Source organism: Leguminivora glycinivorella, chromosome 5, assembly GCF_023078275.1.
Source record: "Leguminivora glycinivorella isolate SPB_JAAS2020 chromosome 5, LegGlyc_1.1, whole genome shotgun sequence".
Lineage (NCBI taxonomy): Eukaryota > Metazoa > Arthropoda > Insecta > Lepidoptera > Tortricidae > Leguminivora > Leguminivora glycinivorella.
Window position 1 is genome coordinate 17,836,846 of NC_062975.1, and position 14,659 is coordinate 17,851,504.

General features: G+C 39.8%; 1 protein-coding gene across 1 annotated transcript in view; it reads left to right on the top strand.

The window, feature by feature from the left end:
• The window catches only part of LOC125226118 (polyamine-transporting ATPase 13A3-like), a 37,819-nt gene that overhangs the window by 17,345 nt on the left and 5,815 nt on the right, over window positions 1–14,659 (top strand). The window contains 9 exon segments of the mRNA XM_048129986.1: window positions 70–343; window positions 5,777–5,904; window positions 6,052–6,106; window positions 6,109–6,174; window positions 6,267–6,428; window positions 6,804–6,958; window positions 7,506–7,670; window positions 10,698–10,756; window positions 11,293–11,441. Of these exon segments, the coding sequence (XP_047985943.1) occupies window positions 70–343; window positions 5,777–5,904; window positions 6,052–6,106; window positions 6,109–6,174; window positions 6,267–6,428; window positions 6,804–6,958; window positions 7,506–7,670; window positions 10,698–10,756; window positions 11,293–11,441 (1,213 nt within the window).

A 14,659-nucleotide genomic window follows, 5' to 3' on the forward strand; every position in this document is an offset into this window, starting at 1 on the left:
GAGCATTCTATAAACCGATCTGCTATAAGTGATCATTTTTTCGCTAACCTAAATCTTACCATTGTCCAGGTGGCCGGCATGTGCAGCCCAGAATCCCTCCCAGAAAACTTCAGCTCGGTCCTCCACGATTACACCTCCAACGGCTTCCGAGTGATCGGTCTCGCGTACCGCAAGCTAGACCGCAAGATGAAGTGGGTCGATGCTCAGCGCGTCAAGCGGGAAGGCCTTGAGTGCGACATGACCTTCCTCGGCTTTCTCGTTATGCAGAATAGCTTGAAGCCAGAGACTACTCAAGTCATTAAGGAGTTGCATGAAGCGAATGTTAAGCAGATCATGGTTACAGGTAAGTGTATAAAACAGCTATAGAGAACCAAATCCATACTATACTAATATACTATACTATATACTATACTATACTATACTATACTATACTATACTATACTATACTATACTATACTAATATTATAAATGCGAAAGTAACTCTGTCTGTCTGTCTGTTACGCTTTCCCGCTTAAACCACGCAACCGATTTTGATGAAATTTGGAACAGACAATCTTTAGACCCTGAGACAGAACATAGGCTACTTTTTATTTCGAAAAAAAGGGATGAAGGGGTTGAAAAAGAGGTTGAAAGTTTGTATGGGATTTCTTAATTTTAAAAGATAAAACCATGAAACTTTATATTTTAGCACTTGATAAGAAATCATTGAACATCTTGATAACGGATAGGGATAGGGCTATCCCTATGGATAGGGATAGCGATAGCGATATGGATACGGATACGGATAATATGGGTATCGTTAGAGGGATACGGACAATCGGTCGGCGGTCTCTTACAATCAATGTGCTCTAAGACGATCGTTGTTTGCTTGCTTGAAGATTACGTTTGCGATAAGTATAAGCAAAATGTAAACAATTTTAAGGGATAATAGAAAAAAGTACTTTTTACCCACCGATCATAGTGTCGAAATACGGGCTATGTGGGATGTTTATAAAGGTTTCCCCAGCGTATATAGAATTACCTACGCTGTGGTCGATGTGTAATATTTCTACAATCATTGCAAGCAAAAGTATTTATGTATATTCGGTTGGGTAACCTCGGTCGGGTAACCCACGTACTCAAACGCTGTACTTATTTTAATTATTAACGTCGGTAAAATGTCGTCAAAGACACTTGAAAGTGCCATCCGCGAGTTGCAAAAGACAGTGGCCATGCTCGTTAAAAAAGTGAGTGCTCTGGAGGCAACAATTACTACGCAAAATCAATTATTGAAATCGCAAGAGAAAGTGATTAACCAGCCAAATCGAGGAGACACTGATACAACGCCGAAGACTACCCGCGAGACTACAATTCCTGCAGCACCAGCCCCGAAAGCGCTGCAGCGCCCTGCGCGCCAAGCGCGTCTGAACGCTGTAGCTGCCTTGAAAAATAAATCCAGCGCTGCAGGTAAGCGACAATCGCGGGTAGATGGAGTTCGTGAATTGAGTGACGTAGCGCCACCGCTGTGTTCGACACCCGACACATCACGATCTCTGACGAATACGCCATCAAGCGTTGGGGCCACTAAACCAGAGGAAAAAACCCCACTGATTAGCACCGAGGCACCGCACAATGACGAGCTATGCTCACAAGTAGAAAATGATTGGACGGAGGTAAGCGGAAGAAAAAAACGCAGACAGAAGCGCAAAATAATGGTCGGTGTTGGAAATGAGGATGATGAGTTGAAGTCTGTCGAGCGGATGAAATACCTCCAGGCTTGGTCATTTCAACCCAACACTACTGTTGACAATGTTAGAAAATTTTTGAACAAAATTGCTAACTGCCCAGATTTTTATGTCGAGAAACGGACTATAAATTCAACTAGACATGCATCATTTATTATCGGAATTCCCGAACAACTGTTCGACCGCTTCAACTCGCCAACGGTATGGCCGCCGCGCGTTCGCATATCGGGTTGGTTTCTCGTGCGTCCCCGCAACGGGCGGGGCGAGCACAACGATGGACTGTCGCACTCATCGCCTCCCGCTTCCGCCTCCGCGCTCATCACCGGTGCGCGCTAAGGAGAAAAGGGACGAAACTACTACGACGTCAGCGTGCACGGCGATAGCAACAACCGGCCCGCTACCCGACGGGGCAGATAGGCAAAATGCTGACCAGACCGTTGCGAAGCGGAACGCGTATAATGTACTAAACACTTACAACTGTAATCGTAAGCATAGTAAGCAACTAGTTATATGTCACCAAAATATAAGGAGTCTCACAAATAAAACTAGACAAATCGATATATTACTTTGTAACGAACTTTTGTGTGATATTTTATGTTTAACCGAACATTGGTTAAAATCTACTGAAATCAAACATATAGCTTTTAATACCTTTCAACTTGCTAGTAGCTACTGTAGACAAACCATGGAGCACGGTGGCTCGGCAATATATGTAAAGGATAATGTTAAGTTTCTTGAAAGAACTGATTTATGCAATATCTCGGAAGAGCATGTACTAGAAATATCTGCAATTGAGGTCCCGCATTACAACCTTATTGTTGTGTGTATTTACCGATCTAATTTAACTACATTTGAACGGTTTATTCTATTATTCGAGAAACTTTTTGATAAATTAGAATCGGAAAGCAAGCAGGTGGTTGTGATGGGCGACTTCAATGTAGATTACATGACGGATACGCCACAAAAACGCGTTCTGGTAGATTTGATCACGTCCTTTGATTTCACACAAATCGTAACGTATCCCACTCGTATAGCTGGCTCATCGAGTACATGTCTAGACCACATCTATATAAATAACCTAACAAAGTTGCAGTACATAACACAATCAGTAGACACTCACCTTTCCGATCACGGGGCACAAAAACTAACCATCACTCACGAACACACAAACACTTTCACTACCTATAAACGCCAGTTTTCAAAACATAGACTTGAGTCATATAAAAACTATCTTTATTCGGTTGATTGGCAAAAAATAGAACATAATGCTCAAAACAACCCAATCAAGCTTCTAACATCTATTATAAATATTTTAAACAATGCTGCCAGTATCTGCTTTCCATACAGTCTTGTACAAACACATAAGAAATATAACTGTCCTTGGGTCACAAACGACTTAATAATGAAAAAACAACTTCTCGTTCAGTTAATCGAAATCACTCAAAAACACCCCCATAGTAATGAGACATTGAAACTAATAATATCACAATCAATAAAATTTGAACAATCTCTGTCACACGCACAACGCGAATACTACACTAAAACGTTACAAAGTAGCGGTAATCAACAAAAAACTCTCTGGCAAATCGTAAACACCTTCACAGGACGCGCCCCCAGCAAGCGGCAATGCAATCTGGACTTATTAAGAGATAGCCGCGGCGAACAATACACATCGCAGAACCGGTTAGCTAACGATATTAATATATTTTTCTTATCCGCCGCAAGTACTGCAAACGCACCCATCGCTCGCCCGGAACTGGCTAATGAATTATTACATAATTCGTGCACCTCTAGCCCCGTTTCCATTAGGTTATCAACGTTTACCTGTGATGAGTTGTATAAAATCATAACGCAGCAAATAGCTACAAAAAACACCTGTGATATATATGACACCTCAACTATGTTACTCAAAGTTGGACTACCATTAATCATAGTTCAATTAACAAACATTTTTAACCAATTATTAAAAGTAGGCATTTACCCACCCATACTTAAAAATGTAAAAGTCGTTCCCGTTTATAAGGGCAAAGGACAGAAAGATGAGTTGAAAAACTATAGGCCAATAAGTATAATTCCCACTATGGCCAAAGTGTTCGAAGCGGGCGTGAGTAATCGGCTGTATAACTTTTTGGAAAAGTTTCAGTTAATACACGCAAAACAATTTGCCTACCGAAGAAATCGCTCATGTGGCTCAATAATCCGCGAAACATTGCATAATATAATGCAGGCTAAAGAAAACCATTTACATGTAGCTATTGTTCTCTGCGACATGACGCGTGCTTTTGACCTTTGCGATCACAACGTCCTTATCAAAAAGTTTGAGCACCACGGTCTACGTGGCCCAGTTTTAAAGTTGATGACCGATTTTTTACAGGGAAGACAGCAATCCGTTGTAATAAATAGTGGATCGGTAAAATCTGACTGTGGGTCTGTGGACATTGGGGTCCCCAGGGTTCGTCCTTGGCTAATCTATGTTTTTTATTACAAGTAAATGACTTACCGGACGCCGTAGACGGCAATATGTACGTTTTTGCTGACGACGCTTGCGACATAATAACCGCTCCTAACATAGACAGCTTAGAGACGTCAATCACCCGTGACGTACATAAACTCCTACATTGGTTTTCTGTTAATGGGCTCGTCCTCAATGTGTCAAAAACTCAGGTTCTCCACTTTAACCTAGGAGGAAGACCGCCAAGACCGCTAGTGGTTACCATTAACAACACAATCCTCCCGCAAGTCAACTCTGCCAAATTTTTGGGTGTTACACTCGATCAATCGCTAAAATGGGACACCCAAATTCAATTAGTATGCACTAAGTTGGCAGGCATCTGTTTTGCACTTAAAAGATTGTCTTTTGTTCTTCCTCAAGCACAAGTGCGGAATAGTTATTTTGCCCTTTTTCATTCTGTGCTAAACTACAGTCTAGAATTTTGGGGGGTCGCCGCTGACTGGCGTCGTGTCTTCGTGTTGCAGAAGCGAGCGGTAAGAATAATAGCCAACGTGCCTTCTGGATCGCCAGCTCGACAACTATTTATATCATTACGTATTATGACATTACCATCGCAATATATTTTTAACATTGTAAAGTTCGTAAGAACCCACATTGACACATTCCCACACAGAGCCGGTAACTTGAGATGCTTAAGGAACAGGAACAGGGGTTTACTCGAAACATCTAACTTCAGACTGACCAAATCTACCAAAACGACCTATGCTATTGGCCCTAAAATCTATAATTGTATCCCCGAACAAATAACCGCTATATCCAATGATAATGTATTTTACAATAAATTAAAAAAATGGCTTATTGATAATGCCTTCTATGACATCAATGAATTCCTTGAAATGTAATATTTAGCGCGATAATGTATTTAAATTATTTAAATTATATAGAACACATTTATAAATTTTATAATTTAATTCTTAGAGTAATAAGAATTATGTACTTAGTAATAATGAATGTTTATGTTTCTGACGTGTAATGTATAAATATGCAATATCAATAAATATGAATATGAATATGAATATTATGTGCAATCGAAATAATCGCAGATAAATATACCTACAGAGAAACCTAAGGATCCAAATGAAAATCTTAATGAATACTTTTATTACGCGGGCGAAGCCGCGGGTAAAAGCTAGTCTGAGATAAAGAGGGCAAGATATGAGTCGATGCGACACGTCAAGCACGAGGGCCTTGAATGCGACATGACTTTCCTCGGCTTTCTCGTTATGCAGAATAGCTTGAAGCCAGAGACAACACAAGTTATAAAGGAGTTGCGTGAAGCGAATGTTAAGCAGATCATGGTTACATATAAAACAGTTATAAAGAACGAAATCTGAGATAAGTTAGAACGCAAGATGTGAATCGACGCGCGTCAAGTGAAAGGGCCTTGAATGCGACATGACATTCCTCGGCTTTCTCGTTATGCAGAATAGTCTGAAAACTGTGATAAAGACGGATAGTCTATTTCGCGGTGACATACTTTCGCGGTTATCGTATGCTAACCGTGATGTTCGTAAGTTTCTTACGTTTAATTTGGTTACAGGTGACAACATAATGACAGCAATGTCCGTGGCTAGAGGGTGCTTCATGGTGCAAACGCACCAAAAGCTGGTGCTTATCACAGTCGGCCATCAACAGACGGATGATACCCGACCGCCGCTGTGTATGGAAGTAAGTTTTATGTCTGTATGTTAGAAAAAGAGATATTATTTTTAAAAACTTTACTTTATGATTCTTCTTTAACTCATTCTAATATAGCCCTTAGTAATCTCACTCACAAATAGTTCGTTTATCTTATCGATAGTTTTTTGTTACCAGGTGGTTGGGGAAGGCGGACCGCCGAAGCTCGCGAGCGACATCTATGTGCTGGCTTTGGAGGCAAGACGTGGTCCGTCATCCGGAATTACTATCCGGAGATGATGTCCACCGTACTTAATAGAGGTTAGTACTCTAGATGTAGATGTAGTGTAGGGACGCCTGGCCATACAAAAATGTCAAAACTATTCTAACAAATTACGTATTTTCGTACCCAGGCATAGTATTCGGCCGTTTCGGTCCCGACCAGAAGACGCAACTTATAACCGCGCTGCAGGGCGAAGGACGAGTCGTGGGCATGTGTGGAGACGGCGCCAACGACTGCGGAGCGCTCAAGGCCGCACACGTCGGGATCTCACTGTCCGAAGCTGATGCCTCAGGTACATTACTCAAGTTACTCTTTTAGTCCTTAAATAGGACTCACAATTGGGACGAATATTAGAACGCGGCCAGACGATCCAACAGCTAACGGAACTGCAGAGTGAGTCGTTGATACGTAGTTACGGAATAAGACGAGTGTGGAGCGCTGAAGGGTGCACATGCCGGGGTCTCACTGTCCGAAGCTGATGCCTCAGGTACTGACCAATAGTAGTATTTATGTAGTGATGAGAGTCAAAAATAGTCAAAATGTGCAGCCACGACCAGACGATCCAACTTGTAATGGAACAGCAGAGACAGGCGTGAAGTTACCTGTGTGTCTTACCTGCAGTGGTTTTTTTTTTTGCTACAGTAATTGTGTTTTTTTTTTGTTACAGTGGCGGCTCCCTTCACGTCTCAAGAGCAGAACATTCGCTGCGTCAAATTATTAGCGCTGGAAGGCAGATGCGCGCTCAGCACTAGCTTCGCAATCTTTAAATATATGGCTCTCTATTCGCTTATACAGTTCTTCTCTATTCTTATTTTATACAACGTAAGTATCCATTATTTTTTATCTTTATACGAAGAAAATAAATTCCACAACCGTAGTTACGCTCTCATTTAACTCACATTTTGAATTACAATGATACGAGATATATCTAGGGGGTACGTAGTTTTAAACTAGAACGAAACTACATTGTGAACGTGCGGCGAGAATTAATGAAAAAATACAAAGATATAGAGTATCAAAGTTCCAGAGTGGGGGCTTGTGACGTCACTTCTAAGTAAAAATTGTACCTAGGCGTGACGTCACGCGAAACTTCAACAGCACTGTACCGTCCTCATTTTTCGTTTACGAGAAAAAAGAAAAAAATACGTGTCTAAAATTCTTGATAATCTGACGGACTAATTAGTTTTTTTTAGTCGTCTCGCCTATTCAAATTTGTATCCTAATGTAAAAAATCTAATTATTCACAGCTCAAGATCAGAGCATTCGTACCTTCTTATTTGTCAATCACTAAACCTTTCTTCGATTTTAGATTAGCGATAGCCTTCCAGACTGTAAACCGGCAAATCTTAAATTTTGTGTTTCTTTCTAGTACTTCTCGATCCTGGGTAACTACCAGTTCCTCTACATCGACCTGGTGCTAACAACGCTCCTAGCTTTGTCTCTCGGCCGCGCCGCGCCGGGCCCCGTGCTAGCGCCACGCTCTCCACCCGTGTCGCTTGTGGCTATATCTAGCATCCTGCCTCTAGTCGCACAGGTACGTCCACTTTATTGCTAAGGTATGACCAATGAGGGTCAATGAGTGTTGAACACTGGTATGTACAACGCCAAGTAGCTAAAGAAACTGTAGGCCTAGCACATGATTGCCCCGAGATTATGTCGCCGCGAGATAGATGACGGGTCCATATTGGCTCATATAAAATTATTTGTTATATAAAACCGCCTTCAAAAATAAGCGCGTTACAAAACACGGAGAAACTAAAAAGCAAAAAATAATAAACCTTTGAATTCAGATTTCTTATCGTATTGCAATAATCTATACATCCAAATTATAAACAAATCAATTATTTTTGTAGTCGGTACCAGACCTGTTCGTCGCCTTGCTATTGTCTGTTTGCCCCTCCCAACCATACATAGGCTGGTACCGACTCCAAAAATAATTGATTTGTTTATAATTTGGATGTATAGATTATTGCAATACGATAAGAAATCTGAATTCAAAGGTTTATTATTTTTTGCTTTTTAGTTTCTCCGTGTTTTGTAACGCGCTTATTTTTGAAGGCGGTTTTATTTTTTGTTAAAAAGTTAATTTATTTGTTGATTTTTAGTGGTTCCTAGTGATATTATATGTATCAGTCCGAATATATGTACAGTAGTGAAAGAATTATCCTTTAACTCCTAACCATTGAGGAGTTGACCTTCCATCATCAGCTCAGCCACATAAAATTACTACCGTCAGGCGTAAATACTGGTGTACCTTTTAAAAATACACTAAAAACATTACATGTGCCTATAACATTTGAAGAGTTCCCTCGATTTCTCCAAGATCCCATCATCAGACCCTGACTTGGTGCCAATGGGACCATCTCGGGGTTATACCAGTTCGATCAAAAAAAAAATTTTGAAAATCGGTCCACGATTCTCGGAGATATCGAGTAACATACATACAAAAAAAAAAAAAAAAAAAAAAAAATTCAGTCGAATTGAGAACCTCCTCCTTTTTTGAAGTCGGTTAAAAATTATTGTTTATACCGATTTGTGCTCCGAATGATCATTCGTCATAATTTTACTTATCATAATTTTGTTTCATTATTATCAATAGTACTACTATCACTGTTCATAATAATCATTTAGCCGAAAATTTTTAATCATAAATTCTATACAAATATTTAATAACATTCATAATTTTGTGTTTAAGAGGGCTTTCGTGTTAAAAATAGTGAAATCGCAGCCGAGCGCTCGATCATACCGTGTGTGGTATCAAATTAAAGGGCTTTGCGAGTAGTTTATAAATATATATCACATTATAGGACTTTTTCTACTTGGTCTAACAAAATATGAGAAAATGTCCAAAAGTGGTAATAATTGTACCGGTGAAGGCTCGTTTTCAAAAAATTGGCAAAAATCAATAATAGCAATTTATAATCACTAAGGCATAACAGCAATTTAAGTAAACGTTGCAGATTAATTTAGTATAAAACTTACTTCGATGTGATGTAGATTTTCAAAGAAATTGTCACTTAATTTTAGGTAATTTCTGAAAAAAATTGAATTCGCCTTAGGCTAGTTTACTCTTTTTCAAAAACTTAAAATAAAAATCTAGTCTGAAATGGTTATGGTACAGGATATACAAATTATAAATTTACCCGTTTTAATATTCAAAATTGCCCAAATTTTACAAATAAGATCGACTGATTCAGCTCTATACGTGCGTTTTTCTAAACGTCCATTAGAGAAAAATTCATTTTTAATTTAGTGAGTTAGTTTTCAAAAATCCAGTCTTATAAAAATCAAGATAATAAGATGCTCTAACTGGAACTTGAATTAAATAAATCTATTGGATAACGGAAAGTGTAGTATTTCACCGACTAAAACTATCAATTTTACATTCTTTTGACGTTTTTTTTGAAAGCAGCCTTAAGAAAATCATTCATCATAAAATTATTAAAAAAGTTTTGGGGAAATTCTATGAAAAACTTGTGCCATTTATGGAAGCGCGCATGGAGCCTTTACAGTGACATATACAATTTACATTAAAAAGTCGTTTCTGGTTTGCTCACAGTCAACCTAACACGCTCCTCCTCGCTACGCTCGTCGTCGCACCTAACCGGACTGTCACATATGATTTCTGATCTGTTAACAATAATATAACGATAAATTATATTACTCGCAAACATTATGATCAATAAGTATACAGGGTGGGTGTAAACCTAATACGGGCGAACCTCTTAACGGTGGTGAGTATAGGACATAAGAAATGTAATTAGATAACTTTTACTTAAAATTGAGATAAATGTTTTATCCATACAAATTAATGCGGCCCGCAACGTAACGAAACACACTAACGCTCGTTGACAGTTGTCACTGATTGTCATCGCAACCACGTTTACAGTACATTGCTGCTGGGTAATTTTTAAAAAATTCATTATGGGGTTAAAATTAAGAGTAACTCAAAAACACCTCTTAATTAATGATAACAATATTGAATTATATGCCTGGTTTCATTTATCGCCCTTATTAGGTTTACGCGCTGTATAAACATTAACATTAGTATAAAATGTATTTATGATGAATGACATTATGAACATAAGTCATTCGAAGTTACGATAGTTATTAGCATAAAATTGTTATAAATAATGATCATTATAATGTAAAATTGTATGAGAAACATTTTAGGACTACCAATAATCTATATACCAATTTTATACGAACTTTGGCGCACCTATAGATGACACGTCTTCTTCTAACTGTATTAATGACATAAATCATAAGGACGGGTAGTCTATCTCGCGGCGACATACTCTCGCGGCAATCATATGCTAACCCCACTGTTCTTTAGATGCTGTTGATGCTTCCGGCTTTTTCTTTTAGCACAAGAGTCACTGTATTAAGGCATGGCCGCCATAGTTAGTGAGTGTTTGGGACCGGTGCCTAGGCCATCGACATGGTCCGATGGCTTGTCTCTTAAGGTGTCGGTGGTTTGAAGGTTTTCCATTAATTACCGTACATCGTTTAAGAATCCTTATCAATATTTATGCTGTAATTACTTTTTGTTTTCTTGTAGGTAGCGCTGGTTCTTCTTCTTCAACTTGCCGCTCTGTACCTGCTACGAGGACAGGACTGGTAAGTGCTTCTAAAAACTATTTTTTCTATCTCTTTCATAATTATAGATATGTATCTTCGCCTGGCACAGACACGGGGTTTTCCGGCACTTAAATAAATAGAAATAACCGTACACCCATGCGGGTCCTACATACTAATGAAACTAATCCTCCATACTAATATAAATGGGAAAGTGTGTGTGTCTGTTTGTTTGTCCGTCTTTCAGGGCAAAACGGAGCGACGAATTGATGTGATTTTTTAAGTGGAGATAATTGAAGGGATGAAGAGTGACACAGGCTACTTTTTGTCTCTTTCTAACGCGAGCGAAGCCGCGGACAAAAGCTAGTTCTCTATACAGTAAAAAATCTTAACTGGAATCAGATCAAGCCAGGGAACGTCTTAAATAAACGACATGATACTATTTCAAAAATATCTTCATTGTATTATCGGAAGACCAGCGCTGGAAGTCGCCAGCACTTTTTTCTTCTATGTCATTCTTAAATATTTTTGTTGCCTGTGCGCTTACGAATAAAACATTTTGTATTCAATTTCCCCAGGTTCCACCAAGTGGAAGGCAACCCGGAGTTGGAAGTGGTGCTCTGCTGGGAGAATACAGTGATCTTCATCGTGTCCTCGTTCCAGTACTTAGTCATGGCCTGCGTGTACGCAAAGGGCTGGCCGTTCCGTGAGCCGTTTTGTGCCAATTGTAAGTATTTTTTAATAAACTGTTTTTGGTGGTTGCAAAACTTAGATTTTGCCTTATACATACATACATAAAATCACGCCTGTATCCCATAAAGGGGTAGGCAGAGCACATGAACTACTAAGTTTCAGTGCCACTCTTGGCAAAAAGGAGTTGAAAGAAATTCAAATTGTGACATTGCAGTGACAGGTTGCCAGCCTCTCGCCTACGCCACAATTTAACCCATATCCCACAGTCGACTTCTACGACACCCACGGGAAAAAAGGGGGTGGTGAAATTCTTAACCCGTCACCACAACAGCCATTTGCCTTATATTTTTTATTTTGCCTATTTCTATACATCGCCATACGATTAATTATAAAAATAAACTGTTTTTCACTATATTGTATTTAAAGTCTGACCAGTGTGCGTAGCCGAATGCAAAAACGCTCACGATAATATCTCTTTCGTAGCTATCACAGACCAACCCCTATAGACATCCATTACAAGACGACTCGCGGTCGCCAGCCTTCCTAGTATTTGCACTGATATAAGCGCGGGCGCTCGCCGTGCCCGATCAGTAGCGACCAAGTAACAGACCCGAAAGCAGCGCGTGTTTTTCGCAGTAAAAAAATTGAAAAAGGGTATTTTGATGTCTTAAAGATGTCCACCTGTAGTGTGAAATGGTGTGGAAAGGTAACAAGAAGCTCAAATTTAAAAACAGACGTCATTACATTCCACATAAAAGACATATTTATAATTTATTCAGAGCCGGCATAGGTCAACTTACATTGGCCACTTACGCGTCAGTAGAGGGACAGTCCCTTTCATCTGGCGCGACTGCCCGCCGTCCTTGAAACGGCCAATCACAGCGCGCTTAACACATTCCCCGCCCGCTCCTCGCACCCCTGGCACTGGTGCCTCGTATCGCGAACAAAATATACAAGATTGCTACTCTATAGGAGGTTCTCTGTGGTAGCTATCTATCTCTATCGCTCTTGCGTATTGGCGCGACAGAGCCAGGCTACTTTTCTACTAACTTTCGATTTCGTTTCGCGTCGTAGAAATGCCATTCGGCTACGGGGCCAGAAATATATGACTGTTGTCAAGAGGGCGCTGTTATTCTGATGTATGCGGTGACAGTTCAGAATAGTATGAAGAAAATAGTTCTAATGAAATTCCGCAACATGGCGCGTAGTCATATATTTCTGGGGGGTTACCATGACGTGCTAAAGCCGTTCAGTTTAGGTTGAGAGAAAGGGACGAAGCTATAGCAGTTCCATAGCTCCGTCCCTCTCTCTCAACCTAAACTGAACGGCTTTAGCACGTCATGGTAACCCCCCTGGTCTGGTTTTACTAAGCTACCAATACCAACTGACGGACGATAACATTATGCTAACTTTTTCACTCTCAACAAAGAGCAAAGATAACAACATTGTCAGCCCATTTGATGTACTCTCTCTCACCCCAACCTTATTTTCTCTGCGATCGAATTGGTCCGTAAATACTTAGAGAGGCTATTCATCCACATTTACAAATATACGCATAGTTCAGAATTGCCAGTCTTGATGGCTTGATAGAGGATCGAGTATTATACACGATGATTTTTATTCCGTGAACGGGAGTGGAAAAATATTAAAGTTTAGCCCAAATTAAACTTATTGGGCGAGGTCTCGCGTTATTTCTTCACTGTTTAATTAATTAAAAGTGAAAACATAACTAAAACAAATAACGACTGAATACATGGTCACCCTACAGTATAAAAATAAAGTTTAACTACGATACGTCAAGTGTCATCAGTATGGCGGGAAATTTGACGGATCTTATGTCAATAAATACTTCTATGTACTTGTAATCTTATCACTCTTATTAGTGCTGCACTGATAACGACGAAAATAATTGATAGGTGATTAACATAAAGTGCATTACTTACCTAAACTTTTATTTGCAAGCTACTTCTTGTACAAGTTAAATTTTGAACAAGTAAAACGATAAACGATTCGTTTTTAAACCGTAAAATTTAATTAATACGAGGGGTGATCCAAAAGTAATGATAATCAGTATGAAAGACACATAAAATGTTTAATAAAATAATTTATTTTTCTACGTAATCTCCTTCCAAGTCTACACACTTGGACCATCGTTTCTCCAGACTACGAATTCCTTTAAAAAAAAAATCTTTTTCTTGACCCTCCAAAAATGCCTCCACAGCGGCCATTACCTCGCCATCATTCAAAAATTTGTTGCCTCTAAGATCTTCCTTCAGCCGTGGAAAGAGATAAAAGTCGCTGGGGGCTAGGTCTGGCGAATATGGGGGTGTTCCAGCAATTCGAACCCTGAATCACGGATGGCAGCCATCGCAACACCGGCCTTGTGGGGCGGTGCGTTGTCCTGGTGAAACAGGATGCCAGCTCGAAGTTTACCCCGCCGCTTTTCTTTGATTGCCTCTCTCAATCTGCGTATTTGGTCAGCGTAGTAGGAGCCCGTAATAGTGGTTCCCTTTTCCAGGTATTCGATCATTATGACTCCCTCAGCATCCCAAAACACTGAAGCCATGACCTTACCAGCGGAGCTTGCTACCTTGAATTTCTTCGGTGTAGGGGACGACGCTCGCTTCCAGGTCATGGATTGCTGTTTGGTCTCAGGATCGAAATGATGGATCCAAGACTCGTCCATGGTTACAAACCGACGCAAAAATGTTTCGGGATCAGTTTGAAATTTTTCAAGATTAGACTTCGAAATCTCACAACGTATTTTCTTTTGTTCAGCCGTTAACATTCTAGGCACCCAACGAGCGGAGACTTTTTTCATATGTAATTCATCAGTTAAGATTCTTTGAATGCTGCCATACGAGATGCCTGTGAGCTCAACTAGATGCCTGATAGTCATCCTTGTATCTGTTAAAACGAGATCATTAATTTTTTTTACGTTTTCTCCAGTAAGGGCGACAGATGGACGGCCTTCGCGGTGTTCATCTTGAGTGGATGTTCTTTCCAAGTTAAACTCCTTTGACCAGCGTGCCACTGTAGAATACGGCGGAGCGGACTCCCCCAGTGTTCCCACTAATTCAGCGTATATATCTTTAGTACACATTTTTTTCAAACAGAAGTATTTAATAACCGCTCTCACCTCAGTTTTCTCCATTTTTGCGATATTGTTCCGACTGCTCGTGAAAAAACAAATGCAACTCTCTGACAGATACATATTTTTTATTTTTATTTTTTTTTATTTACTAAGGAGTC